At 53.0% G+C, this 27,324-nt stretch overlaps 1 protein-coding gene across 2 annotated transcripts in view; it reads left to right on the forward strand.

The window, feature by feature from the left end:
* The window catches only part of Micall2 (MICAL like 2), a 28,435-nt gene extending 16,713 nt beyond the window's left edge, over positions 1 to 11,722 (forward strand). The window contains exons 4-17 of one of the 2 annotated variants that reach the window (XM_036172637.1): positions 78 to 271; positions 905 to 1,020; positions 1,722 to 2,852; positions 4,878 to 5,140; positions 5,913 to 6,006; positions 6,589 to 6,749; positions 7,569 to 7,721; positions 7,883 to 7,947; positions 8,023 to 8,146; positions 8,593 to 8,683; positions 8,783 to 8,856; positions 9,384 to 9,498; positions 11,336 to 11,382; positions 11,533 to 11,722. In XM_036172637.1, coding sequence (XP_036028530.1) covers positions 78 to 271; positions 905 to 1,020; positions 1,722 to 2,852; positions 4,878 to 5,140; positions 5,913 to 6,006; positions 6,589 to 6,749; positions 7,569 to 7,721; positions 7,883 to 7,947; positions 8,023 to 8,146; positions 8,593 to 8,683; positions 8,783 to 8,856; positions 9,384 to 9,498; positions 11,336 to 11,382; positions 11,533 to 11,606 — 2,702 coding nt within the window. In that variant the 3' untranslated portion in view covers positions 11,607 to 11,722. The remainder of the gene's footprint in view (positions 1 to 77; positions 272 to 904; positions 1,021 to 1,721; positions 2,853 to 4,877; positions 5,141 to 5,912; positions 6,007 to 6,588; positions 6,750 to 7,568; positions 7,722 to 7,882; positions 7,948 to 8,022; positions 8,147 to 8,592; positions 8,684 to 8,782; positions 8,857 to 9,383; positions 9,499 to 11,335; positions 11,383 to 11,532) is intronic. The other variant, XM_036172639.1, reaches the window with a different exon arrangement.
* The last annotated feature ends 15,602 nt before the right edge of the window (positions 11,723 to 27,324 follow it).

The following is a 27,324-nucleotide window of genomic DNA, read 5'->3' on the forward strand; positions in this document are numbered from 1 at the left end:
TGGGCTCAGGGACCTCTTAGAGGGTACAAGCTCTGGGTGAGACCCTCCTAACCCCCGTTTCTTGTGTCTCATGCCAGTTGGAGGCATGGCTGGTGTGAAGAGACCCTCATCAGACTCGACTGAAGAACGTTCTGGAAAGAAGGTCCTGTCCCAGCCTGCCTCCAAGTTGCCCTCACCTGCTCCAGCCCAGAGGTCACCACTGTCTCCAGCAAGGACAAACCCTGTGGTTCAGAGGAATGAGGGGGGCTCAGAGAGGCCATCCCCAAAGACTGTAAGCATATCTTGGTTGAGTGGGCATTGTAGGGCCAGCTATATACCCAAACACAGAGCTGTGTGGGATAGTCTCTTAGGGTACACTACCCCTCCCCATGCTTTGTATCCAGTACACCCGCTGAGGTGGCTCTGCTAGGCTTCAACGTGGAGAGCATTGTGAATCCCGTAATACAGATGGGTAAACTGAGGTCATCCAGATGGGATGGAGCTGAAACCGTAGACCTTTCTGGGCTCGTTTAGATTGTCTTCTTTCCTAGATGGGAAGGGACACTGGGTTGGACTGTCCATCCCTGGCCAGCCCTACAGTGCTGAGCTTGAGTGCCCCCTGCTGTTCTTTAGTGGTTACTCCAGGTTTCATGAAGCCAGAACAAGACAGGCCTGGATGCTGGGGGAATTAGCCTGATCCCAGAGCCTGGCAGGGTAGCAGAAGGTACTAGTTTGTCTCTAGCCCCACATTGGGTCCCCAGGATCTCTGAAATCAGTCTGCTGCTCCCCAACAGGGCCTGGCTAGTGGCTCCCCAGGGCCTCAGTTCTTTAGGCTATAAAGTGGGATCTGTTAGCCACCCCTGGGCTGAGGTGGGAGTCTGGAGCTGTCAGTTGCCCCTCAGCAGCTCCTGACACTTCCCTGCAGGCTCTGGGAACTGCAGGCAGCTCCGTCAGCAGCATCTGTGGGGTCTGTGGCAAACATGTTCACCTTGTGCAGCGGCACCTGGCTGATGGGCGGCTCTACCACCGAAGCTGCTTCAGGTATGGTCCCCACTGCTTGTCTGGGTGCACATTTCCTGCTCATGCACCTTCCGCGGCTCCCACAGTCCTTCCGTAGGGGACAGCACTGCCGAACCCTAATGTCCCCTCAGGGTGTCCTAAACACACTGACTCAGTTTCCCTTGTTGTCTCAGCCCTTTGTGTGTTGTGTTTTGTTTTGTTTTGTTTTGTTTTGTTTTGAGACAGGGTTTCTCTGTGTAGCCTCACGCTGTAGCCCAGGCTGACCTAGAACTCATAGAGATCGCCTGCCTCTGCCTCCTGAGTGCTGGGATTAAAGGCGTGCGCCACCACCGCCCGGTTGTGTTCAGTTTTTTGACTCTGTGACTCTTAGTGACCTCCTTCTTGTCTCCCTGAAGCTTCTAGATTTGGGGGACAAGGAGTGAATCTCATGTCCATCTTCTTCGAGCTTGGGGGCGGTTGGACTCCTGAAATGGGGCACACGGTGTAGCCTTTATGTACGCATCTGGTGACACGTTTGAGCCCTTTCTGTGGTGTCCACACCCCTGACAAGTGTGCTGGCGGAAGCGGTAACTCATTGAAATCATCAATGAGCGTTTGTTGACTCAATCAACGGCCGCATGAGTAGATTCAGGACTACGGCAATGTGTGCTATTGGAAGAGTGAAATGGATAAGTGGTCGAGCCAGGGTGCAGGCTCTGAGTCTCTGTGGCTTTCTTCCACAGGTGTAAACAGTGTTCCAGCACACTGCATTCAGGGGCCTACCGTGCCACGGGAGAGCCGGGCGTCTTTGTTTGTACTCATCACAGCTCAGAAGTCACCTCTGTGAGCCCCAAGTTGTCAAAACTGGCCTCCAGACAGCCAGGGGCTGTTGCCGCAGACACCAGGCCCATCAGTGCCTCCCGGAAGGTTCAGGAAGCAAACGGGCTGGGAGAGGTGACACCATTGAGGGCCAGGGTAGCAGCCTGGGAGCCTGCTGGAGGCAACATGGCTGCCAAAGGCTTTGTCCAGACTGAACTTAACCAGCCAGCCACCTCCCGTGTCCACGTGGGGAGCCCCGCAGGGCCCAGGCTGCCCACGAGCCCAGTGGCCACTACTTCTGTGAATAGCAAAGCCATCACCCACGTGACTAATAGCTCCCCAACAGGATGGTCATCACCGGCCCAGAGCAGCATGGCAACCATCGGCTCTCGTTCTGTGGTGTACCCAAGTGCTCTGGACTCTCACCCGTCTGTGCCCCAAGGCCAAGCAGCTTCAAAAGGTGTCAAGACTCAGCTCAACTTGAGCACAGCATCTCCAAACTCAACGGCCACCCCAGCCTGGACCCCCGCAGCCTCTAGGACCCAGCAAGCCCGAGAGAAATTTTTTCAGAATCCTGCCCCATCCCCAGCCAGTAACAGTCCTGCCAGCAAGGTCACCACTGTGGTGAATACCTCCACCAGCAAGGTCACCACTGTGGTGAATGCCCCCAATGGCAGGGTGTCCCCTGTGGTGAATACTTCCACCAACAAGGTCCCCTCTGTGGTGAATACCCCCAATGGCAGGGTGTCCACTGTGGTGAATATCTCCACCAGCAAGGTCACCACTGTGGTGAATGCCCCCACCAGCAAGGTCACCACTATGGTGAATGCCCCCACCAGCAAGGTCTCCACTGTAGTGAGTGTCTCTGATGGCAGGGTCCCCCCTGTAGTGAATGCCCCCACTGGTAGGGTCCCGGCTGCCCTGAATGCCTCTGCCAGCAAGGTCTCCGCTGCTGTGGATACCCCTGCCCAGGAGAGCAGTCGAGAGCAAGCACTAAGTGTCCTTAGGAAGGCCTTGCCAGGGCTGGCGGGAGCTGGTACCCAGACTCCAAGCAGGTAGGTGGGAGGGATGTGGGGTGTGGCTATGACCTGCCCACCAGGACATGGAGAAGTTCTGTTCCTCCATGACTGTGTGGCCTTAGCTTCCTTATCTGGAAAGTGGAGGTGGGGGACAGGATAGAAGCAGGGACGCAGGGCATGATGGTCTTACAGGCTTCAGTGGCTGCAGGTGGCCCACACTAGATTGGTACTCCAGGACCCTTATGCCTGTCTTGTGGACAGGAAAACAGGTGTTGAGCTGGAAGCAACACTGCCTGGCCCCATGCCTTGGATAACTTGTGTGAATAGAGCTGGGTTCTGAGCATCTCTTTGTGCCTGGCACCAATAGTGTCTTCCACTAGACACTGACCAGATAGAGGGGGCAGTTAACTTCTTGCAGGACACCTTCAGTGGCAGAAGCATATCCCGTGGCAGGCCACACACTCCACCAGGGCTCCAGGGGAGGGTCCTGGCGTTCCTTGGTTGGTGGCAGCCTCCCTCCATCTCTGATTCCATTGTTGTTTGGGCTCCACTTTCCCCGTCTCTTCTGCCTTTTTTCTTTTGTAGAGTGCTTGAGATGGAATTTGAGGGGATCCCACATGCTAGGCAGGGGCTCTACAGTGAGCCACACCCCAGCCCCTCACTGGGGGATTCTAGGCAGGTGCTCTACCACTGAACCACACCGCAGCCCCTCACTGGGGGATTCTAGGCAGGTGCTCTACCACTGAGCCACACCCCAGGTCTTTTTTTTTTTTTAAATTATGTATGATGTGTGTGTGGGAGGAGTGCATATGTCACAATGTCTGTGTGGAGGTGAGAGACGGATTTTATGGAGTCAGTTTTTCCTTCCATCTTTATGTGGGTTCTGGGGGTTGGATTCAGGCTGCCAGTCTTTCGTGGCAAGCACTTCCATCCACTGAGCCATCTTGCCAGCCCAGTTGTTGTGTTTTTGAGACAAGGTCTCATGTATCCCCAGCCATCTGATTTACAAGCTGGCCTTCAACTCCAAGTCTTCTTGCCTTAGCGTCCCCAGTTCTGGGACCACAGGTGTGCACCACCACACTTGTGTCGTCTGTCTCTTATAAGGTTAGTGGTTTTGAATGAGGGCCCCTGTACTCTAGTGTGACTGCATTACAGTGTGGTCACATCTACTGAACGCTCCCCCCCCTTTTTTGAGCCAAGGTTTCTCTGTGTAGCCCTGGCTGTCCTGGCACTCCCTCTGTAGACCAGGCTAGCCTTGAACTCAGATATTTGCCTGCCCCTGCCTCCTGAGTGCTGGGATAAAGGTGTGTGCCACCACCGCCCAGCACCTTCCCCCCTTTTTGAAATAAGATAACACCTCAAGCTCCCCCAACAGTGGTTATCCAGTAGGTCTGAGTTTTAGGGTACCTGTTCAGTTGAGTACAGCTATGTAGTGAGTCAAGAGGTTCTATCCTGGGTTGGTCTTTGATTTCAGGGTGGGAAATTCCTGGTTTGTAATTGCCTGAACCCACACCTGTTTGGTGCCCAGAGGCTGGTCCTAGGGTGAGGAAGAGAAGACGCTGCTGCTCTTGGACTGTAATAAGTGCCTCTGTCTTAGCCCTGCAGAATAGGCTTGGCAGGGCTTGGAGTGGTGCCACATGTCTGGGCTCTGTGTACCTGCATGTGAATTACCTAAGGGAATGTAGGTAACCCAAAGCCACGCAGCCCAGGTGGGGGCTGATGCCTGGCTGGACTGTCCAGCCTGTGAGTAACTTAATACTGAGCTGGGCAAGTTTCGGCCAGCCTGTGGCTCCAGCCAGGGCCCTCCCTCCTTGGTGCTTCAGCTCTGGTACCCCATGCATGGCATACTTGGGGAACATTTTAATCCACTGCACACACACACCAGATTTAATAGCATAAAGCAGCTTCCGAATGCACGGACGTACCACAAGCGGATGCCATGGGCCATCTGGCCTGGGGTAGATTGTCCTCCGTTCATTGGGGTCACCTTGGAAACTCTCTTCTTGTGGGGGGATGAGTCCTGGATTCACCCATACCTGATGCCCACTCTCTTCCCCACAGGTCTTCCCCAGCCACTTCCTCTGTCTCAGTCACCCTTCCCAAGAATGAAGTGCCACAAAAGGTCCCCTCAGCCAAGCTCTCACACCCAACTACTCCTCAGTGCCCTGCTTCGAAGATGGAGCCTGCAGTCCCCCTGAGCGTGGGCAATACCCCATGGGCATCTGTATCACTCCAGATTGGCAACAAGAGCCCGGGTATATCTCCAGGGGTTGTCAAGACCAGTGCTGGCTCCAGACCCCAAGCAGAGGTGGCAGTAGCAAAGGGTGAGAGTCCCTACTGAGGGGTGGGGAGGGGTGGAGAGGTACAGGGCCCTGGGGTTGGCCACTCCCCAGGTGTTGCTATATGCCCCAGCTGCCTTTGTCTTTGAAAGGTGTTCTGGGTGTCTGCTGTTCTGTGGCCCAGCTCTCAGGACCCACAGTCCTCTGAGGGTCTTCATCTGCTGCCTCTGTGTGGCTGTGGCCAGTGTCCCCAGGGTCCCATCATGACCATTGTCCTAGATCCATATGTAATCCCAGGTCATGTTGCCTTCTGTCCTTAGCTGTGCTCCCCAGGGTGCAGAAAGAGGCCTTGTCCACCTTCACAATGGCTCTGCCTAGCACTGGGGTCCTGCTGTCTTCCTGCAACTCTTTCCAGATACCCTGGGTCTACATACCTCTTCCTTGTCTGTAAATGTCTGGGGGAATGGGGTTCAGGATGCACTACAAAGATGTCTTTCTGTAACTCCCTTTGACCGAGCTCACTCTTTAATCCACAGTTAGGCAGGAGTCAAGAATGACTATGGATAGGTAGCCATGCCCAGTCATTGCTCATCATGTTGCCCATGTCACAGAAACTCAGTCCACAGAGTTTCCCTTCCATGTCAACACCCATTTGACAGATTGGAAATTGAGGCCTGGAAAGGAGTAATGATTCCTGGGGGTACACAACAGCCAGGCTGGAAGCCCCACCTCTGTCCTGTGTGCCGGGCTGGCTCTGGGGGTGTTGAAAGGTACATCCCCACCTGTCTCACCTACTTGATCTGTTTCTTACACTCAGGTCCAGGCCCCACCTCTCAGGAAGGCCAGGAGGAGGGGCCGGAAGGGTGGAGGGCCCGCCTGAAGCCAGTGGAGAAGAAAACCTCTGTAAGGAGGTGAGCAGGGGTGGCTGCTGGCTGCCAGGGCCACACCTGTGCCTGTGGCTCTGCAGTATGAGTTGGCCTAGCACACAGCAGGTGCCTAATTAAGTACGTGTGGAAGCATGGCAGTATACACCCAGAAATTGACACAGCTCTGGCCAGAAGGCATGTATACACTCGGACCTTTCAGTATCCATAGACAAAGTTGGTTCACACCAGCTTGAGTGTCCTGGGACCCGTCACCTGCCAGGTGTTGGGGACACCTCATCCCAGTACGATGGCTTAAGGGATGTGGTGAAGGCAGAGCAGGTGTGCCATGGCAGGCAGCTCGCACGAGCCAGGCTTGGGGTGGGTGTCAGTGCGTCTGGTCCCTGCAAGCCTGTGGCACCCCTCATCCCACACGGAGCATGTGGGGGCCCACAGCCCTGTGCCCTGGGGGTGGAAGCAGACAGGTCCTAGAATTAGAGGCCAGGATGATGCAGGCCTGGCCAGGTGGCTTCCTTCAGACCATGCGGACCTTGGACATAGGCGTATGGCTTTGAGACAGACTCCTGGCTGTCCTCATCTGGGCTGGGCCTCATCTTATCTTCCACCTAGGACTCTGGAGCAGAAAGAAGTTTCAGTCCTGGTGGAGCCGAGGGCAGGGGACACTCCCAAAAAAGCCTCCAGCAGCTCTGACCCCAGCATCCACATCATCTTGACTCCCATTCAGCACAAGAGGACACCAGGCCCGGCTGGTTCCGGGCCCAACCTCGAAGGTAATGGCAGGAACTCAGGTGTGTCCTTGTGTGGATTATGTGCTCTGACTGGGGTCAGGCAGAGGCCCTGCTTAGCCAGAGGGGGTGCTTACATATGGTATGGATGTGTGTACGTGTGTGTTCCTGGATGGGCTTCATGTGTACTCATGTATTCAGGCACAAGATGTGTGTGTGCATACATATGGTCATGTATGATACACATATATGGGGGATGTGTATATGTGCATGTTTAGACATAGGATTTATGTATGCACACATATTTGGGTGTCAACATGCATGCTTAGATATAAGAGATATGTGTGATATCTGTGTTCATAAATGTGTGCACATATGTTCATGCATGGTATATATGTGTATTAGGCATGTTCAGGTGTAGTCTGCATGCCCACGTGTGTTCAGGCATGGAATATTCATGTGTGTTCATGCATGGGATGTATGTGTGTGAGGCATGTTCAGGCATAGTCTGAATATATGTGTATGTATGTGTTAGGCATGTATGCATGTATGCACATGCATGTTTAGGTGTGTCTGTGAATGAATGTGTGTTGGGCCAGGTTTGCTCTTAGCACAGCTGTGCCCTTAGTGAGCCACTCCCCAGGTCACACTCTGTGATGTCAGTGGCTTTGTGGGTCTGTTGGATGCTGCCTCCCTGGTGGATGTGGCCAGTCTGGGCAGGACAGGCGCCCTACCTTGGGAGGTACGTGGTGCTGTAACACTGACTGTCCTGGGACAGAGCAGGGGCTTAGGACCCGGCTCCTCTCAGTGTCAGGGCTCCGGCCAGCAGGCCTCACATGCCTCTGCCCCCCACTTTTGTGCCAGTAGCCTCCTCTCCTGCTCCATCACACCGTAAGAAACTAGCTGTCCCTCCCAGCCTGGATGTTTCTGCTGATTGGCTCCAGCCAGAGCTCAAGAAGCAGGAAGCGCAGGCCAGGAACCGGAAGGAGGAGAAGACATCCGCGTGGGGGACACGAGGTCAGTTCTGATGCCATTCTGTTTGGAAGGTGGTAAGGGGGGCAATGCCTGCTGGGGCCCATGGCCTAAAATAGATGTGGCAAGTCATGTCCAGGCCACATCCAGGTTCTGTTAGGCTTGGTGCCCTGAGACTGAGCCTCAGTTCTCCATCTGTTTTCTAGAGAGGCCTGCAGTCCTGGACAGTGCCCTTGCTCCACATGGTGAGACTGTGACCTCCCCAGTCAGGGTGAGTCATCTGGGCATCAGGGGACAGCTGGGCTTTGGTCCTGGGCTTGTGCTCACTCTCCATTGGTTCCCCCAGCTGCACCCCAACTACATCCCCCAGGAGGAGCTGCAGAAGCAGCTGCAGAACATTGAGAATCAGCTGGACATCCTGGAGCTCAGAGGCGTAGAGCTGGAGAAGCGGCTGCGGGCAGCCGAGGGAGGTAAGCAGATTGGAGCTTGTCCCTCCCATGGCCATGCCCCGTAGCTGACCGTGTACCCACTGGTGGCTGATGGCCACACTCTATCAACTTTCCATGCTCCTAAATGACTGTCCTACTGGCTGTCCACACTCTCAATGGCTGGCCAACATCGCCATGGGCTGACCGCATGCTACAGCTGGCCATGCCCATGAGCTGGCCATACCCCTATTGCCCAGGTCATATTCCTATAGGCTGGTCATACCTTACTGGTTGCAGATTGACCATGCCCCTTACTGGTGCAAGCTGGCTCCATCCCACACTAGTTGCAGATTGGCCATGCCCAGGCTGACTGCAGGCCCTCCTGAGTACCTCTGGCTAGCTTTCACCCTGTCCCAATCTGCCCTTCTGCACCAGAGTAGGTGCCAGGCAGTCTGTGGCTTCTCTACCCCAGCTGTGTCTCTCCACAGACGCTTCAGAGGATAGCCTCATGGTGGACTGGTTCCGGCTTATTCATGAGAAGCAGCTGCTGCTGAGACTCGAATCGGAACTCATGTACAAGTGAGACCTCCGAGCCTTGCAGTGCCCTGCTGGGACCAGCCCGTGGATGTGGTGGGGACAGCCTGGTCAGGCTGGGCCTCAGTCATGTGTGTCCTGCAGGTCCAAGGACCAGTGCCTGGAGGAGAGACAGCTGGACCTCCAGGATGAGCTGCGGAGGCTAATGGACAAGCCAGGTATGTGTCTGTCCCCAGGAAGCCTGGCCTGAGAGCCACAGACCCGTGTGCCAACTTCCCTGTTTGCCCTGCCTTGACCCGTGAGAGTCTAATGGTGATATGGTTGTGGCTAAGCCATGAGACTTCTGGCTTTTGTTCCTATGCTTCTGGCTGTGTGACCTCAGACAAAAGCCTTAGCTGTTCTGGGCCTAAGTTTGATGCTCTTCAAAGGACCTCATAGTGTGCTCCCTGCCCTGCCCCCTGATAGCCAGCTAGTGCGAGATTCAAAGGATGACATGGGAGGGGCACTTTGAGCAATGAGGACAGACACACCACATCCTGGCTGTAGGACCCCTGCCTCAGCCTTGCATAATAAAGGCATAGATACCAGAGGCTCCACACTCAGGCTGTGCGGCCAGTTTCCTGATCCGGCCCACTCTGTAAACTCTATCACACATTGCTCTCCAGAGGAATCCAACACACAAACGTGTGACTACCCTGTCCCTGAGCAGAATGGGGCTCCTACTGATGGCAGGCTGTCCCCACAGAGGGTCTGAAGTCCCCCCGGGACCGTGAGCGGGAACAGGAGCTGTTGAGTCAATATGTGAACACCGTGAATGACCGCAGTGACATCGTTGACTTCCTGGATGAGGATCGGCTCCGGTGAGGGACATGGGGCTGGGATCAGAGCCGCTCCCGGCTGGCAGGCTACTCTTACTCAGTGTGACCCAGGTTGCATTTCACAAGAGGACTCTGCTTTGGGGAGGCTAGTCCTTTGGGGGTCTTTCTCACTCAGGACCCTAGCCTTTAAGGACAGCACTGCCCAGTACGGCTAGTGAAGGAAGCGGCCTGTCATCCATGCTGTCCTGTGTGGCAGCCATGAATGGCTAATACACCACCACCTTTGGCCTATGAAACTGAACAGTTGAGCCTAAAATGGCTTTAAAAAGTGATTTGCTTATTTACTGTTCTTATATGTGTGCCTGTGTGCCTACAAGAATTTATGTGCATCACATGTGTACAAGGCCAGAAGAGGGCATCCGATCCCCTGGAACTGTAGTTACAGGTGGTTGTGAGCTGCTTTGTGGCTTCTGGGGACTGAACTAGGGTCCTCCGTAAGAGTAATAAGCACACTTAACTGCTGAACCCTCTCTCCAGCCCCTAAAACATCTTTTACCTTTATCTTGTATATGTGGTGCTTGGAATTAAACTTTGCCTCATGAATACTAGGCAGGTGCTCTACCACTGAGCCACACCCCAGCCCCTCACTGAGGGATTCTAGGCAGGGGCTCTACCACTGAGCCACACCCCAGCACCTCACTGGGGGATTCTAGGCAGGGGCTCTACCACTGAGCCACACCCCAGCCCCTCACTGGGGGATTCTAGGCAGGGGCTCTACCATTGAGCCACGCCCCAGCCCCTCAATGGAGACTCTAGTGTTGTGCTATAGACCGAACACTGTTGTTACATGGTCTTACTAAGTTGCCCAGGCTAGCCTTTATTGGTGAAATTATTAAGGCCACTCCACGTAGTTAAAAGGGAGGTTTATTTTGTAGGGTAACTTACAAATGAAGGGGTAGGTTGCAGGGTCTGGCAAAGTATAGCACAGTCCGGCGGTGTTCTCTGGAGAACTCTGCTCGGTCTACCTCCTGCGTCCAGCGTCCCCGAACCAAGAGAGCGACCTCCTCTTGATCCTCGGTCTTCCGCTCCCTCCTCTGCCCCGCCTTGTGGGCGTGATCATTACTGAAGCCTCAATGGGGGTTGGAACTTCCAGGCCAATGCTGGGATGGCTATCCACTACAAGCCTTGAACTCACTCTTTGGCCCAGGTAGACTTTGAACTCAATCCTCCTATCCCATACTTCGCTGGGATGCTATCCCAGAAGTAGCTGGGATAATAGGCCTACACCATCGAACTAAGATTAGCACTTAATTTTAACCAGGTATGTGTAGCTGTGTGTCTTCTGATGGCTGCCAAGCTTCTCGGTGGTCCTGAAGGTGGCAGGAACTTGAGACAGCTAGTGAGAGTGATATCATAGCCGGTCAAGAGCAGAGGGAGATGCATGTGAACACGCTTGTGCTCAGCTCGCTCAGCTCTCTTGTGTCAGATGAGGCCCCATGTCCAGGGCACACAGGGTCAGCCCAAAGCTGACCTTAAGCCAAACTCTGTGTGACTCCAACAGGGGCTTACCCAGTGAACAGGTCATCTGTTATCCCCAACTCACTGTTGAGTGGCTAGGCTGCGGAGGCAGACAGTTGCCTGGGGATGGAGGGACATGTGGAGACTCTTGTGTTGTGGGGAGATAGCCAGGGCCAGGTGGGGCTGACTCTGGTGTTAGGGTGGAAAGCGGGGGGAGAGGGAGAGATAGATAGACAGAGACAGAGACAGAGAGAGAGAGACAGAGACAGAGAGAGGTCACGAGAGAGATTGTGGGCTCGCACATGTTACCTGTAACTCTCCAGGGCCCACGTCCCTCACAGTCACCCTGTCTCCACTCCAGGGAACAAGAAGAGGACCAGATGCTGGAGAACATGATCCAGAACCTGGGTAATTATGGGCACACAGCAATGGGCAGGGAGGATGGCCTTCCCAGGTTGGGAGGCACGGGGCTTTTTGTGAGAGTGGGAGCCCCAGGGGTGGCCGGGAAAGAAACACAGGAGCCTCAGTGGAAGCTTCACAGCTCTGTCTTCCCCTCAGGCCTCCAGAGGAAGAAGTCCCGGTTCAGCTTTTCCAAGATCTGGTCCTCGAAGAGCAAAGGTGGGCAGACATGAGCTGTCCAATGCTGGCACCAGGGCCCTGGCCCTTCTCAGGAAAAGACTGGTGCTGTGACCCCAGACGAGATGCTCAGGGGTCCATGCCTCCTACTCTGGGTCCTTGTGTCCTCAATAAAGACATTGACCCTCCCACATGTGCCTCTGCATGTCACTGTCACTGTGTCAGGGGCCCGGCACCTGTGTCCCAGCCCTGGGCATGTACCAGGAGCTTTGGGTGGGCTCTCATTCTCTGTACCATTTCTTCTCTGTGGCTGTGATAAAATCCAGACAAGACAACTAAAGGATGAAAGAGTTTGCTTTAGCTCCCAATTCCAGGTTACAATCTGTCACTGCGGGGAAGTCACAGCGGGCAGGGCTTGGAGCAGCTGATCACATGACATCCACAGTCAAAAGCAGAGAGAAATGAATATGTGCACGCTTAGGGCTCAATTTCCTTTCCTTTCTTTTTCTGAGACAGGGTTTCTCTGAGTAGCCCTGGCTGTCACTCACTCTATAGACCAGGCTGGCCTCGAACTCACAGAGATCCGCCTGTCTCTGCCTCCTGAGTGCTGGGATTAAAGGCATGCGCCACCACCACCTGACTCAGTTTGCTTTTCTACTTTTAGATCATTCTGGTCCCAACCCCAGGGCATGGCACTGCCCACTTTTGGGCTGGGTCTTTCCACTTCCATTGAGGCAATCAAGACAGTCCCCCACAGACGTGCCTACAGACCGACCTGATCTAGATGGCCCCTCATTGAGACTCTTCCCAGGTCACTCTAGACTGTGTCCAGTTGACAACTGAAGCTAAGCATCGCCCTCTCTGGACATGTTAGTTGCTCCCTGTCTGTGCAGATGGACAGGAGGACAGAGTGGGATACTGTAATAATTATGCCCCTGTGGGCCTGGGATCTGTGCCCTGGACACAGGTGACCTGTGGGCCTGGGGCAGAGGATGACTACAGATTATGATAGGGTCCCTGAGTAGCTGCAAGGGTGTATTCTCAAAGCTGGCTTGAGAAAAACCAACGGGGTAAGAGGCTTGTGGGGATCAGACCACAGATGGCCGGGACTGGCTCAGTAGCAATGTGGTTGAGTGTTGGCAGTGTGCTGGCTTGTTTCATGTCAACTTGACACAAGCTGAAGTCATCTGAGAGGAGGGGGCTTCAATTAAGAAAATGCCTCCATGCCATGTGTGGTGATGCACACCTCTGATCCCAGCACTTGGGAGGCAGAGGCAGGCAGATCTCTGAGTTCCAGGACAGCCAGGTCTACACAGAAACCAAGTCTCAACATGCCCCCATCCTCCAAAAAAAAAAAAAAACAACAAATAAATAAATAAAAGAAAATGCCTCTATAAGATTGGGCTGTAGGCAAGCCTGTAGGATATTTTCTTTTTTTTTTTTTTCCTTTTTTTTTTTTTTTTTTTGTATGTGGAGCTGAGGTTCGAACCCAGGGCCTTGTGCTCTACCACTAAGCTAAATCCCCAACGCCAGGATATTTTCTTAATTAGTGATTGATAGCATAGTGGGAGAGCACAGTCCATTATGGGTGGTACCATTCTTGGGCAGGTGGTCCTGGCAGGCTGACTAAGATATGAGGAGCAGGCCGTAAGCAGCTCTCCTCCATGGCCTCTGCATCAGCTCCTGCCTCCAGGTTCCTGTCCTGCTTGAGTTCCTGCCCTGACTTCCTTCAGTGATGGGCTACAATATGGAAGTATAAGCCAAATAAACTCTTTCCCCTCTGTGTTGCTTTGGTCATGGTGTTTCACCACAGTGACAGAAACCCTAGGCAGTGTGGCCTTGTTCCTTGAGTCTTGGGAGCTTGGAACTCTGGGACCTCTTGTGTATTAAGGGCACAAGGCTTGGAGGGACCTAGGTAGACCTACCTGTCCCTGACCCTTGAGTTAGCCACGCCCCCATCTCCTGCACCCCCCCTTTTTAATATTTATTGGTGTTTTACATATGTGTCTGTGTGAGGGAGTCAGATTCCCCAGAAACTGGAGTTACAAACAGTTGTCAGCTGCCCTGTGTCTGCTGGGAATTGAACCTGGCTCCTCTGGAAGAGCAGCCAGTTCTTTTTTTTTTCCCTTTATTAAGAAATTTTTTATTCATTTTACATACCAACTACAGATTCCCCATCTCATCCCTCCTCCCACTCCCCCCCCCAGCCTTCCTCTCCAACCCACCCCCAACTCTCTCCTCCAAAAAGGTAAAGGCCTCCCATGAGGAGTCAGCAAAGCCTCAGCCAGTTTCCTTAACCACTGAGCCATTTCTCCAGCTCCCCTCCCCCACTTTAAACCATCCAAGGGACCCACTGCAGTTCAGCCTCTTGACCCCCAGGGGAGGCAGACTGGCATACGGGAGGGCAGGCTGGGGCTGCCAGAAAGTGCCAGGAGCAACTCAGCTTTACAGATAGGGTGACCACCGAGGCTCAGAGAGGCTCTGCAGGTCCTGGAAATCACACAGCAGGTCAGCCTTAGAGACTGGAACCCAGAGGTTGGCTCTCTGAGCTCCTGGGCTCTTGGTGGCATCCTTCATTCCCATGGGATGTTTACCTGGCAGGGTATGTATGTGGAAGAGGGGCCAGGACCCTGGTCCCGTACCTGTTATCCAGGCTGCTCTCCATAGACCTCAGATGTCTTGGGACTGTCAGCCATGCTCGGTGCTTGGTAAGTTACAGCATGGCCCAGGATCTGACCCCGGCCTGTGTAGCATCCTTGCTCTTTTCCAGGGGCCTGGTGCCTGCTGTCCCACAGGGCACGATGGCAGAGGGGGCCAGGAAGTCATCCTTAGAGCACAGGAGCTGAATGCCAAACACTTCAGTCAGGAGACTGATCATGAAGGGTCCGTGGAACATTGGGGTGGCCTTTGGGGACAGATGAAGCTGTCTTCACCTGACACCCCCAGCCTTGCAGACTCCACCTGCCACAGACCACTGGGGTAACTCACAAGGATGGAGGGGGTCCTACATACGCCTCATGGGAGTCGGCGCCAAGGTGTCATAGCTGGATGCTCTTTGTTGCCCGTGTATACAGTTAGTGCTTAATATGTGTGCCATTTCTGTTCCCAGAGTTAACCCAGAGCAGTAATGTTCCTGTGTGAGTACGGAGTTGGGTATGGGAGTTCTTAGGGGAGGGCGTGTGTCCCCTACACTCATGTCCACATCGGTCTTCAGCCCTGAGGATCAGAGGATGCTGAAGATGTTCTGGGCTTTGGGAAACACGTGGGGTGAGGGCCTGGCTTTGGGCTCCAGTGGCTGTATGTAGTAGGGAGAAGTGGGGAAGGTGAGGCTGAGGGTAGGGAGTAACACACTGTACTGACTGGTTTGGGGTGTCAACTTGACACAAGCTAGAGTCATCAGAAAGGAAGGAGCTTCAGGTGAGGAAATGCCTCCATGAGATCCAGCTGTAAAGCATTTCTCAATTAGTGATCAATGGGAGAGGGCCCAGACTACTATGGGTGGTGCCATCCCTGGGCTGGTGGTCCTCGGTTCTATAAGAAAGCAGGCTGAGCAAGCCATTTGGAACAAGCCAGTAAACAGCAGCACCCTCCGTGGCCTCTGCATCAGCTCCTGCCTCCATGACCCTGCCCTGTTCGAGTTCCTGTCCTGACTTCCTTCAGTGATAAACAGCGATGTGGAAGTCTAAGCCAAATAAACCCTTTCCTCCCCCAATTTGCTTTTTGGTCACGGTGTTTTGTCTCAGTAATAGAAACCCTAAGACACACACTATGTCTGGGCACACGGTTATGTCCTTGTCGTTACAGGGCTTCACCTTCCTATAGGACTTCTCACTTCCTCTTCTACTGCCGGGCTGCTGTGCCTGGGACCTTTGCACATGCTCTCTGGCTCACAACTGGCTCCTTACTTCCAGGTCTCTGGGTAACTCTGCCTTTCTGTTCTCACAGAGGGTCCTGAGCACCAGATTCTGATGTTTCTCTGTTTCCTGTTGTCTAAGGTGGGTGACCTTGAGGTCAGGGGGGTTCATTTCTCTCCTACTGTGGAACCCATGTGCCAGTAGAGTACCTCACACACAGTGGGGGCTCCTCTGATATTTTCTGAATGAATGGATGGATGGATGGATGGATGGATGGATGGATGGATGGATGGATGAAGAGGAAGACCTGTGTCTTGAGCCATCAGATGCGTTTCCAGCCTCAGAGGATATCAATGCAGCCAGTGTCCACCGGCACAGAGACACCCTGGCTGAGCTCAGTCGTGCATCATCTTGCTGTGGGGCCCTAGACTTGCACTCTAGAGCCTACTGGAGACTGAAGGGTCATGAAAGGTAAGAGAAAGTGACTTAGAGCCCCCTGAGGACTCCCTGAGATCATCTCAGAGCTGGGGACCGTACCTGGAGCCCAGGGCTGGAGGGTTCTGTGGGCTTGCTTAACTGTATCCCTTTCTCCTCAGTCCTGCTGGCATGGATGCTCGGCCACAGCTGGGTGTGGGTACCCCAGCGAGGGAGGCCCATGGGAGACACACAGGGGTCACTGGGATGTGCTTAGGAGTTCAGAGCCCTGAGATGTTCCATGTGAGAGGCAGACATGAATTCCACGGTCACTCCCATCTTCCTGAAGACTTCACCCTTCCAGGACTGGGGCAGCCAAGGGAGTCCAGTCCTGATACCTGCCAACCAGATCCTTCTGTGTTCTGCGTCTGGCAGGTGCTTCTTCCTGAAGTGCTTGCTTTGGCTCCCACTGACCTGGTCTGCATTGGGATATCCCTCTCCTACCACCCACACCATATGTCACCAGAGATCTCTGACCAGGTACCTGTGGCAGGTGCCAGGAGCCTGTTGCTGGTCTACTGAGTTGTCCTCTCTCCTCGGGCTGGGCATCACCAAAAAAAAAAAAAAAAAAAAAAAATACGGCTATCCCTCCGTTCCCAGGTTGGATGGAGTTCAGGGGTTCTGCATTAACTAGTCTCCCAGGTGATTGGAGCTGCTGATGGAGACGGATAGCCCGAGTGCGGCCCATTAAACTTCCAATAAAGAAAATCCCCATACCTTCATCTGAGGCCGCTGGCACTTTATAAAACACACCGATGTAATCCAATTGAAGGCGCAGCCTGGAGGACACCTTTATCTTATCTCAAATTGAAATTACATCATATTCTCTCCTTAAATTAAAAAGCAAGGATCTTTGTGTTCGCTTTCACACGGTCGTGTAAAACTTAATCAATGGTTTTCAAACATTAGATACCCAATGTGGACCATTTCTAGCCTTGTTATTTATGGGGAAGAAATTTCCAGTAAGGAGCGGGTGGGTTTGTAGATGGAGATGTCAAATGCTGGGCTGGTGCCCAGTGAGATGGATGTGGTCATGTCACTAGAGGTCAGGTAGCTGAGGTTAGGGGCTGAGGGACGGTGGGACCATTTAGGGGTTGGTGCATTGATGTTTTAAGAATTTTCCTGTGAGTAGGGGCTTGTGGTACAGGCTTTTCATCCCAGCTACTAGGGAGGCTGAAGAAACACCACAAGTTTAAAGCAGTGATTCTCAACTTGTGGGTCACGGCCCCATTGGGGGTCAAATGATTCTTTTACAGGGGTCACCTAAGACCATAAGAAAATACAGATCTTTACATTACGATTCATAACAGTAGCAAAATTAGTTGTGAAGTAGCACCGGAAATAATTTTATGGTTGAGGGTCACCACAACATGAGAAACTGTATTAAAGGGTTGCAGAATTAGGAAGGTTGAGAGCCACTGGTTTAAAGCTCCCTTGAGCAAGTAAGTAAAATCTTGTCTCTGAATAAAAAGAAGGGCTGGTAAGATGGCTCTGGGAGTAAAGGTGCTTGCTAGCAAGCCAGAAGACCTGAGTTCAATCCCCCGATTCACGTGACTGAAGGAAAAGAACCAGCTCCTACAGGTTGGTCTCCTCTGACTTCCACACATGTACCATGGGCTCATGGACACACACAAAATCTCTCACAATTATATAAATGTAATTAATTCTAACATTAAAAAATGTAAAAAAAAAAAAAAAAGGTGGGAGTATATATAGCTCAATGGTAGAGCACCTGCCCAGAATTCCCCAGTGAGGGGCTGGAGTGTGGCTCAGTGGTGGAGCACCTGCCCAGAATTCCCCAGTGAGGGGCTGGGGTGTGGCTCAGTGGTAGAGCACCTGCCTAGAATCCCCCAGTGAGGGGCTGGGGTGTGGCTCAGTGGTAGAGCACCTGCCTAGAATCCCCCAGTGAGGGGCTGGGGTGTGGCTCAGTGGTAGAGCACCTGCTTAGAATCCTCCAGTGAGGGGTGGGCATGGTTTGGTGGTAGAGCCCCTGTCTATCTATCATGGGTGTTGCCCTGTATTCCAACTACAGCATCATAAAGTAAATATTGCTCTAGCTTCTAGTTTCCCCAAACCTCAGTCCTGGCAGCTGAGGGCACTTGGCTGTCTTTTGACATGTGACAGATGACAAGAGACATGCAGGTTAACCACTGCTGATGGGGAAGCAGAATCCTCAATGCCCAGCAGCATGCTACAATGGCCACTGGCCACAGGTGCCTGTTGAGACCTGAATCGTGGCCAAAGGAATAAAGGTGTGCCAGAGCTTTAAATATGAGGAAATGCCTCCTTTTCTGTGATGCTGGGGATTGTACCCAAAGCCTCTGGTACTCTGGACAGCTATTCTAATACCGAGTGATATCCCCCAGCCCCTCACTGGGGGATTCTAGGCAGGGGCTCTACCACTGAGTCACACCCCAGCCCCTCACTGGGGATTCTAGGCAGGTGCTCTCCCACTGAGCTGCACTCCAGTCCCATTTGTGGGATTTTTGAGAGCACTCAATAGAAAGCATGCAGCAGCAGGGCATAGTGGTGCACAGCTTCAATCCCAGCACTAGGAAGCAGAGGCAGATAGATTGCAATGAGTTTGAGGCCAGCCTGGTCTACAAAGTGAATTCCAGGATAGTCAGGACTACACAGTGAGACCCTGTCTCAAAAAAACCAAAAAGAGAGAACGAGAAAAACAGACACCATATCACTAGCGCCTACCTTGCATCATAATTATTCAAATGGTAGTATTTTAAGTGGCTCAGCATGCATGTGAGGTCAGAGGACGATGTGGGGAGTCAGTTCTCCCCTTCCACCCTGTTGGTCTCAAGGGTCACATTCACATCTGCAGGCGTGGTATTAAGCACCTTTACTGGCCGAACCATCTGGCCCACCACTTTACTCATTTTTTAAAAAATGTGGCTTTGAGAGAATTTCAGACCCTGCGCACGCCCTTCCCTTGTGGCTCCTATTGTATACCTGTAAGTTGTGTGACTCCACTGGGTCACTGGAGATCTTCTCTGGGAGTGGTGTCTGCCTGATTTTCCCCACACATCCTAGGCTCAATCCCCTACTTGGTGCAACAGCTTGCTGAATGTTCCTGTGTGCCTGCCCTGCCTCCCATGACCTGGGCTGGGCTTCTCGTGTCTCCTGACCCTCACTTGTGTTAAGGGGATCACATGGACCTTCACAGCTGCGTGTCCCCTCCAGGCCACTGTGCCACCTGGGAGCTTGTCACCGAGGGAGTGTGTCCTGTATCTGCCGGTCACTGAAAGTCAGTGGCTTCGCCCCACTCCCTTCTCTTTCTTCTGCCCTCCATCGGCTGCCCCCCTCCAGCAGGTCTTTCTATTTTGTGTTTTTGTTTCTAAGGTAGAGCTTCACTATGGAACACAGGCTGGCCCCAAAGCCACGATTCTCCTGCCTCAGTCTCCCGGGTGCTAGGATAACAGGTCTGTGCCATGCTCAATTCCAAAGGATTTGTCTGAGTCCAGTGGCGAACAAGAAGAGGCGCCCTCAGGTCCAGCCATCAAGGATGGATGAGTATGAAGGGAATTGCATGTAGTCTGGGGGTTCGGGGGCTCTGTGAGGAGATCATGGGAGCTCTGAGGAGTGGGGTGCTGCTGTCCAGGACACAGAGGCCGGCCTGTTAATACCGATGGGGTAGGGGTCATGGGAGCAGCTATAGGAGGGCCCCGACCCAGTCCGGATCGTGTGTGAGTTATTGCCTCATCTCACACTGGTCCTGGCTGCCCTGTGGAGGGAACAGAACCCTTAGAGGAAATGGAAACCTGATGGTGTCAATCAAATGACCCCAGTACCCGCCTATGTAGCCTGCTCTCTTCTCATTGGCCAGAGTTTAGTCACATGGCTCTGTGTTACTCTACTTGGTGAGGGTGGTCCCTTGTGACCCTCACTGCAGGCCAGGGATAGCTTGGTTCTGAAAGCAGAGCTGGTATAGACATGGGGGACAGACATGTGCCCCACGGCTGAAGAAAGTATTCTTTAGGGGTTTAAAATAGCAAAAACTTGTTTTTCAGAATGGAGAGTTCTAGAAGCCGGAAGTCTGAGATGTAGGAGTCAGGGTGAAGTGCTCTGGGAAGGGAAGGCATGGCGGGAGATTCTACTTCTGCTGGTGTGGGCAGAATTCTTGGCTGTGGACTTCTCTCCCCCATCTTCTTTCCACTTATCCCACTGGGCATCCTTCCCTGCGCCGGTCTGGTGTACCCAAGTTTCCCTCTGGTGTACCCAAGACAGCCTCTGCCTGCCAGCCAGCCTTGCTTTTAGGGGTGGGATGTGTAGTGTCCCCCTGAGGCTCCTGGTTGGGAGCCTGGTCCCCCACAGGTGGCACTATTTTGAAGACCCTAGAGCTTTTAGGAGTTGGAGCCTGGCTACAGGAAGTAGATCACTGTGGGCGGGACTTGGAAAGTTATGCTCACTTCTGCTTCCTGCCTTGCTCTCTGCTTCCTGGTCCAATAGGATGTGAACAGTCTCTGCCCCTCACTCCCTCCACCACGATAGATGGGAACCTCAGAAACCATGAGTCCAAATCCATCCTTTCCCTGCTAAGGTTATTTCTCTATGGTGTTTCGGTCATGAGGATACATGAAGTTACTAATGCCCTTACTTAAATTACACCTGCAAAAAAACCTTTTCCAAGGAAGAACTTTGGGGTACAACTCCCTGTGCTTCAGGTGGGATTGCAGTAACCCCTGTCTGAACCCACACTGGTTTTTCATCAAGGCTGGGGAAACCTTGCTGGTCTGCATCGGCTGCCTCCTGTGGCTTTAAGAAAGGCCCAGGGAGAGGGAGAGAGGAAGGAGAGCTGGTCAATGGCAGCCACTCTGAGCACTAGAGGAGTTAGGCTCTGGCAGATGAGGACACTGTCCGAACCGGCACCTGTGCTGGCCAAAGGCTTGGTGAGTCTGTTCGGAAGCTGATGCCAATAGAGGTTAGAACTCAAAGGCGTAAGAGCAAGAAGCCTAGATGTTCTAGTCCTAAAAACCTCGTGTTATCTTAGCAGGAGGCCACCCGGGATGGGGAATGCTTGGGTGGGATGAGGGACTCAAGGAGCCTCAGCAGCCAGATTGGCACCATGAGGGATAAGGGGGCCCCTAAGCAGAGACTGGTGAGGCAGAAAGAGGGATGCTCTTAGTGGATACCCTGTTCATGTCCCTGAGGCATGGTTGAGGTCACCTGGAACTTTCTGCCATGCAGACTTCTGGTTTGGAGGGGAAAGAACCCAGAATTCTTTGAGGTTCTTAGCAGGAGAATTCTAATGGGCTGCTTAGGCTCCTGCTGGATCCGTCCATGTTGTGCCGTCCTCTGTCCTCGGACTGTGAGCTCCCCAGGGATGGAGCCCTGACTCTAGCCCCAAAATCCCATGGCCACTTGGGGCTGTCTGGGTTCCCCTCCACACTGTCCAGGAGTCATCCAGGCCCACAGTCTCGTGAAGCAGGGAGGCTTCAGTTTGGGAACACACTGGCCATCCTCGACCTCGCCAAGACAAGAGTGGCTAGGCTCACTCCTACAATCCTTTCAGTCATTCTCATCTATTCTGGCTTCTGGAAGGATTAGGAGGGCCCGGGAAGTTCTTCCTCTTACCTGACCAGTACAGAAGACTGAGGTGTTGCTGCTAGGGACCACTCCATCCCTTTTAGACTTGAATGCTGGCCTCTGTTGGAGGGTGAGTGGGGATGTAGGGGTGTGGGGGTGCGGGTGTTCTCTGCCTCTCAGCTTTCTGTGGTAACCTTTATGTAACCCCCTCCCCCAGTGGGTGAGCTGTCAGGCAGGGACCTTGTACTCTGAGGGGGAGGGGACAGTGCCAGCTTTGCCCTGAGGCCTTGCTGGATTTGGCAAGGCTCCAGGTAACAGCCAGGTAGCTGGCTGTGCGCTCCCTCCCCTGGAAGTGTGTGTGTGTGGGGTCCCAGGGGAGGCCCCCCGCATCACATGACCCCATCAGCTGATGGAATAGGATGACTCAGCCGGCAGCTGTCGGCCCCCTAGAAATAATGACAGAAACAATTAGCAACTCAAGCAGTAGCCTTTCCTTAATTATCTCCTCCGAGTTTAATTAACTAGCTAAATTATCAGCAGTAATGTAGGCATTAATTATGTCAAATTACAGCGTAAAACTCACAAAGTGTGGAAAACGTCAACTCAGCTAGCCTCACCTGCCAAGCGCAGTGGCGGGTGCCTCGTACCTGTGTGCTGTGACTGGGGGCTGCTGAGCAGGGGCCCTGCCAGTGTCCTGGGGGCCCCGGTGAGGGGCTCAAGCACTGGGAAGAGGGCAGCCAGGTCCCTGAGAGCTCATGGGACGGAGGCAAAGTCTTGGCTCGGGCAAGAGGGAGGGAGAGTACCCTGCTCCTTGGCCAGATGGCCAGGATATTGAATTATTAAATTATGAATATTAACACAAATCAGACACAAAAGAGGTAATAATTTTGGTGCCTTAAAGAAATAATTAACATAATTTTGATAAATTACATGATAAAGGAATCTCAGAATGGAAGGAGATTTATCTTAATTAATATCTTGGACCGGCTTTGGAACGTAAATGGTTCCTATGGGGACAGTGCAGGTGAGGCCAGGTGGCGATCTGGCCCAGGCCGGGACATGCGTTTCTCGCTGTCACAGAATTGCTGGAGGGAAGAGACGGGACCTCAGTGGGGCAAGATTCACAGGAATGTCTCCACTCTTTACTTCCCTGTTTAAAAGCTGGCTGGCTTTCCCAATGCCTTAGCTTTGACCGTCTTGGCTACTTAAGATGATTATAAGATTGTCTGCTCTGGCTTCTAGTAGACTCAGTAAGTCCTACCTCTCCTCCAACCACTGCAAAAGGTGCAAGCACCTCTGTCAGGGGTGGTCTGGCTTTGGTCAGGCCCTCCCTGTGAATGTTCTGGTTATGCCCTGGAATACCTGGTTGGAGCAGCAGGGTTCCCAATAAATAGTTTGAGTGAGTGCCAGGTGGTGGCGGCGCACGCCTTTAATCCCAGCACTTGGGAGACAGAGCCAGGCGGATCTCTGTGAGTTTGAGGCCAGCCTGGTCTACAGAATGAAATCCAGGACAGGCACCAAAACAACACAGAGAAATGCTGTGGATGATTGATTGATAAATAAAACGCTGATTGGCCAGTAGCCAGACAGGAAGTATAGGCAGGACAAAGAGAGAGGAGAGGTCTGGGAAGTGGAAGGCTGAGGCAGAGAGACGCTGCCAGCCGCCGCCATGAGAAGATGTTAGGATACCGGCAAGCCATATATGTGGCAACTTATAGATTACTAGAAATGGGTTAATTTAAGATATAAGAACAGATAGCAAGAAGTCTGCCATGGCCATACAGTTTATAAATAATATAAGTCTCTGTGTGTTTACTTGGTTGGGTCTGTGTGGCTGCAGGACTGGTGGGTGAGAGAGATTTGTCCTGACCGTGGGCCAGGCAGGACCAGGAAAACTTTAGCAACAGAGAAACCCTGTCTTAAAAAAAAAAAAAAACAACAACAAAACAACCAAACCAAAATAGTTTCAGTACTTCATTCCTGAAGGACCTAAGCTGGGGCTTCTCCAATCCAAGCCTCAGTTTCCCTCAAGTGCAGTGAGCTTGGGTTGCTTGGACTTTGAAGATTGTTGGCTGCTCCTTCCCCTACCTCTCCATGGTACCAGCCAGTCCTGTGGAGACATTCTCAATCATAGGCACCTCCAAAATTGGTGGGCCAGACTCCTGCAGTGGGTTTCCCAAGTCCTGGCTAATGCCCCGTCTTAGTGTTCTATGGCTGTGAAGAGACACCATGACCATGACAACTCTTCTAAAGGAAAGCATTTAATTGGGGCTGACTTACAGTTCAAAGGTTTAGTTCATTATCACCATGCTGGGAAGCATGACGGCATGCAGGCAGACATAGGGCTAGAGAGATAGCTGAGAGTTTTACATCTAGATCAGCAGGCAGCAGGAAGAGAGAGTGACGTTGGGCCTGGCTTGAGCATCTGAAACCTCAAAGCCCAACCCCAGTGACACACATCCCCCAAGAAGCCCACACCTCTGGTGACCAAACATTCAAACTTCTGAGTCTATGGCGGCCATTCCTATTTCAAACCACAACATCCCCCTATTCCAGAAGTCCAGCTTCCCATGACCTGGGACCTTGAGTGTCTAACTGGGTTACTTGCCACCTGGAGGCCCAGGTTGAGTCACGGCGTATGAAGCCACAAGAGCCCAAAGGCTCTCTCTCCTCTCCCTCCCTTGATCCAGCAACACAGGTTTCAAATAGGCCAGCAGCCTCCTACCCCTGGGCCTTTGCACTGGCTGGTTGTGATGCCTGGGGCTGCCATTCAGTTCTCCTGCCACCCTGGCTGTCAGTTTTCCCGTGGTCCTGCTCGGCTCTACCCTGGGGTCCTGTCCCCTCTCCTCTTGTTTGCCTCCCCTCAGTCCCCTGGGCATTTGGCTATTAGTTGTCAATGGCCTTCCCCAGAACATGAGTCCCAGCCACACAGTGGGTCTACCCCTTCTGTCTGCTGCTACGTTCTGGTGCCTGGTACTCAGTAGGTCTTGGCAAACTCGTGGACTAACATGTTTTCCGTGTTCCCAGACTGGTAGATCTGCCACAGCCCCTGTCTCCTGGGGCTCAGCAAGGCACGGTCTCAGCAGCCACACATGTGAATGGCCTGCTACCATGCACCATGGGGCAAAGGGCGTGTCACCGATGTGTATTAAAGTGCATTTTCTGTGGTGGACACAGAGCATCCATGGGGCATGTCACACATTTGCCATGCCACATATACGTGTGTGTCACAAGCAAAAGAGACCCAGGAGGAGCCTGGGACTCTCCGGTCCTAGTGTATGCAAACCCGTGAGTATGTATGTGTGCATCCATGCTACATGTTCTTGTATGTGGGCTTTATGGGTGAGAATGCGCTTTCAAGAGATGCTGAGAGCTATGTTGTCCCTGAGGCCCTGGGCAAGGTCCATCGTTCTTGCCGGGTCTCAGTTTCCCTGCCACAGGGTCACCGTCTGTCCTGGACTGTCAAGCAGGGCTGGCAATGTCCCTGGGCCTGTCCCCACCACAAGCTCTGTGAGAGGAAGAAGCTGACACTTGGGCTATGTGGGGCCTCCAGGGTCACACGGAGCAGGATGAGGAGGGATGGGGGCTTCTGTGGCTAGCAGTGGCCTGGTGGAGTTGGCAGGAGATGAGTCCTGGGATATAGGGCAGAGAGTGGGCATCTAGTTAGTTTGGCCCAGAACCTGATCCCTACATTGGCTAGAGAAAGCTCTGCTCCCACCACTAGGCCCAACACAGCCTTCATTTGGTTCTTCCTGGGGATGGGAAACTCACTACCTGCCAAGGCTTGTCCAGGTAAGTGCCACAGTGGGATCTGGCAGTCAGTGATGGGATTAAAGGGTAAACAGCTGTGAGAACTCATTCCACTCAGGCTGGGTGCACAGGCCGATGTAGGGATTATAGGAAGGGGTTGGGGTTGGGAGTAAGTGGGCACATGGGGAGGAGACTTCAGTCTAGACCCTGCTAGGTAATGGACTGAGCCTCAGCTCTCTACAGAGGCCTCTGGGCCCTGGCCCAGGGTGGGGACAGTGTTCAGAATGCAGGAGTGACCTTCAGGTCTGTGTCCTCTCCTGGCTTCATGTCGGGGAGCCACACCAGGTGAAGGAACAGATACAGCGCCCAGCCACCTCTGTCTACAGTCAGGTCTGCTCCTTTTTCCTGGCCAGCTCTGCCAACCCAAACCAGAAGTGGAGGTCCCCCTGTCCTCTTCATATCTACCATACACCCCGACAACTGCAGACTACAACCCAAGAGGTCTAAGACGGGTTACCTGCACCTCACACTCCCACCTCACTCACATCTGCTCCTCTCCAGCCCTTGAATCACCTCAGCAGGTCCTTCCCCCTCCCCCCTCTTAAAATGCTGGAATGTGCCCATCACTCCTGTCCCACCTCTCACACCCCACTGCTCCAGTCACCACTCTGGGTGGCCAGGTTCATCTCAGAGCCCCAGTGAGGCCGCAAGGTAAGTTTTTCTCTTGGGTCCCCTCCATCCAGGCCCTTGGTCTAACCATGACAAAAATCCTTAGGCCACTGGATCTCAACCTTCCTCATGCTGTGACCCTTTAATCCAGTTCCTCATGTTGGTGGCGACCCCCCAACCATAACCTTAATTTCATTGTGACTTCCTAACTGTAGTGTTGCTACTGTTATGAGTTGTAATGTAAATATCTGATATACACGATACCTCCAGGTTGAGAACCACTGCCTTAGAACCGAGTCAGGGCATCTCACAAAACACTGGACTTGGATTCTGCAAGACTGCCCAAAGTGGCTCAGCAGGTAAAGTGCTTGCTGCACATGCATGAGGACCTGAGTTCGAATCCCCAGGATGCATGTGAAGAATAGAGTCTGGTGATGTGCTTCTATAATCCCAGCTTTGCAAGAGGCAGGCACAGGAAGATGCCCAGTTAGCCAAGACTACTTACATGGTGAGATCCAGGCCAATGAGAGTCCCTGTCTCAAAACACAAGGTGGACAGCTCCTGGGGAATGACAGGTAGGTTTGACCTCTGGCCTACATACCCACGCACTCACTCGCACATGCGTGCACTCACTGTGCGCTCTCGTGTCAATCCCCCTTCCAAAGACTGACAAGGTGACTCATGACAAGGAAAACCACAGGCAGGCAGTGGCTGTGGCTGACTTGGTAGAGAGCTTGCCAAGTCTTGGTTTCCAGCACTACGCCACAAACACGGAGTATGGTGCCACCCACCTGTGAGCCCAGCACTTGGGAGGCAGAGGCAAAGGGATCAGGATTTCAAGGTTAGCCTGGGCTACATAGCAAGACCCTGTTTCCACATCAAAGTGTGGCAAAGGTCTGGCTTTTCATCTTAGCTTTTCATACAAGCGTCTGCTGTAGCGTCTCCTCGCTTCTCCGCCTTTGAAAGTTTCAACCTGTTCAGAAGCAAGCTGTCCAGGACCCCGTGTTTCATTTCTGTCTGGTTAGCCTCAGTTCTTCGTGTTCAGTTCACAGTCTATCCTGTTCTGACCTCATGAAGAGCCTGGCCATTCTGTAAAGCTGATTCCTGTGGCTCCACCCCCTATGACATCACCAGAAGCAGGCCAATCCTGGGACTGGTATCTCTAGCTCCACCCCCTGTGCTATCACCCAGGGCCTGGCCATGAAGTCATCAGGACCCTGCTGGAACGTCTAAGGAGGTCTCTGTTTGACCATTAAAAAAAAAAAAAAAAAAAAAAAAAAAAAAAAGATCTTCACAGCCTGAATATAATGCTGCACCATCCACAGCGCGCAGTATCTGGCCCCACAGAGTCAGGAGGGATTGAAGTGAATTGGGTAGGACATCTGGCTCCCTAAGGTGCTGGGGGACAGTAATGGAGAGCTGCCAAGAGCACAGCAAGAGATTGGGGGGGGCTCCCTGGATGGACTTTGGGAGAGGGAGGGCCCCAACA

Source organism: Onychomys torridus, chromosome 22 (genome assembly GCF_903995425.1).
Source record: "Onychomys torridus chromosome 22, mOncTor1.1, whole genome shotgun sequence".
In the NCBI taxonomy this organism is placed as follows: Eukaryota; Metazoa; Chordata; class Mammalia; order Rodentia; family Cricetidae; genus Onychomys; species Onychomys torridus.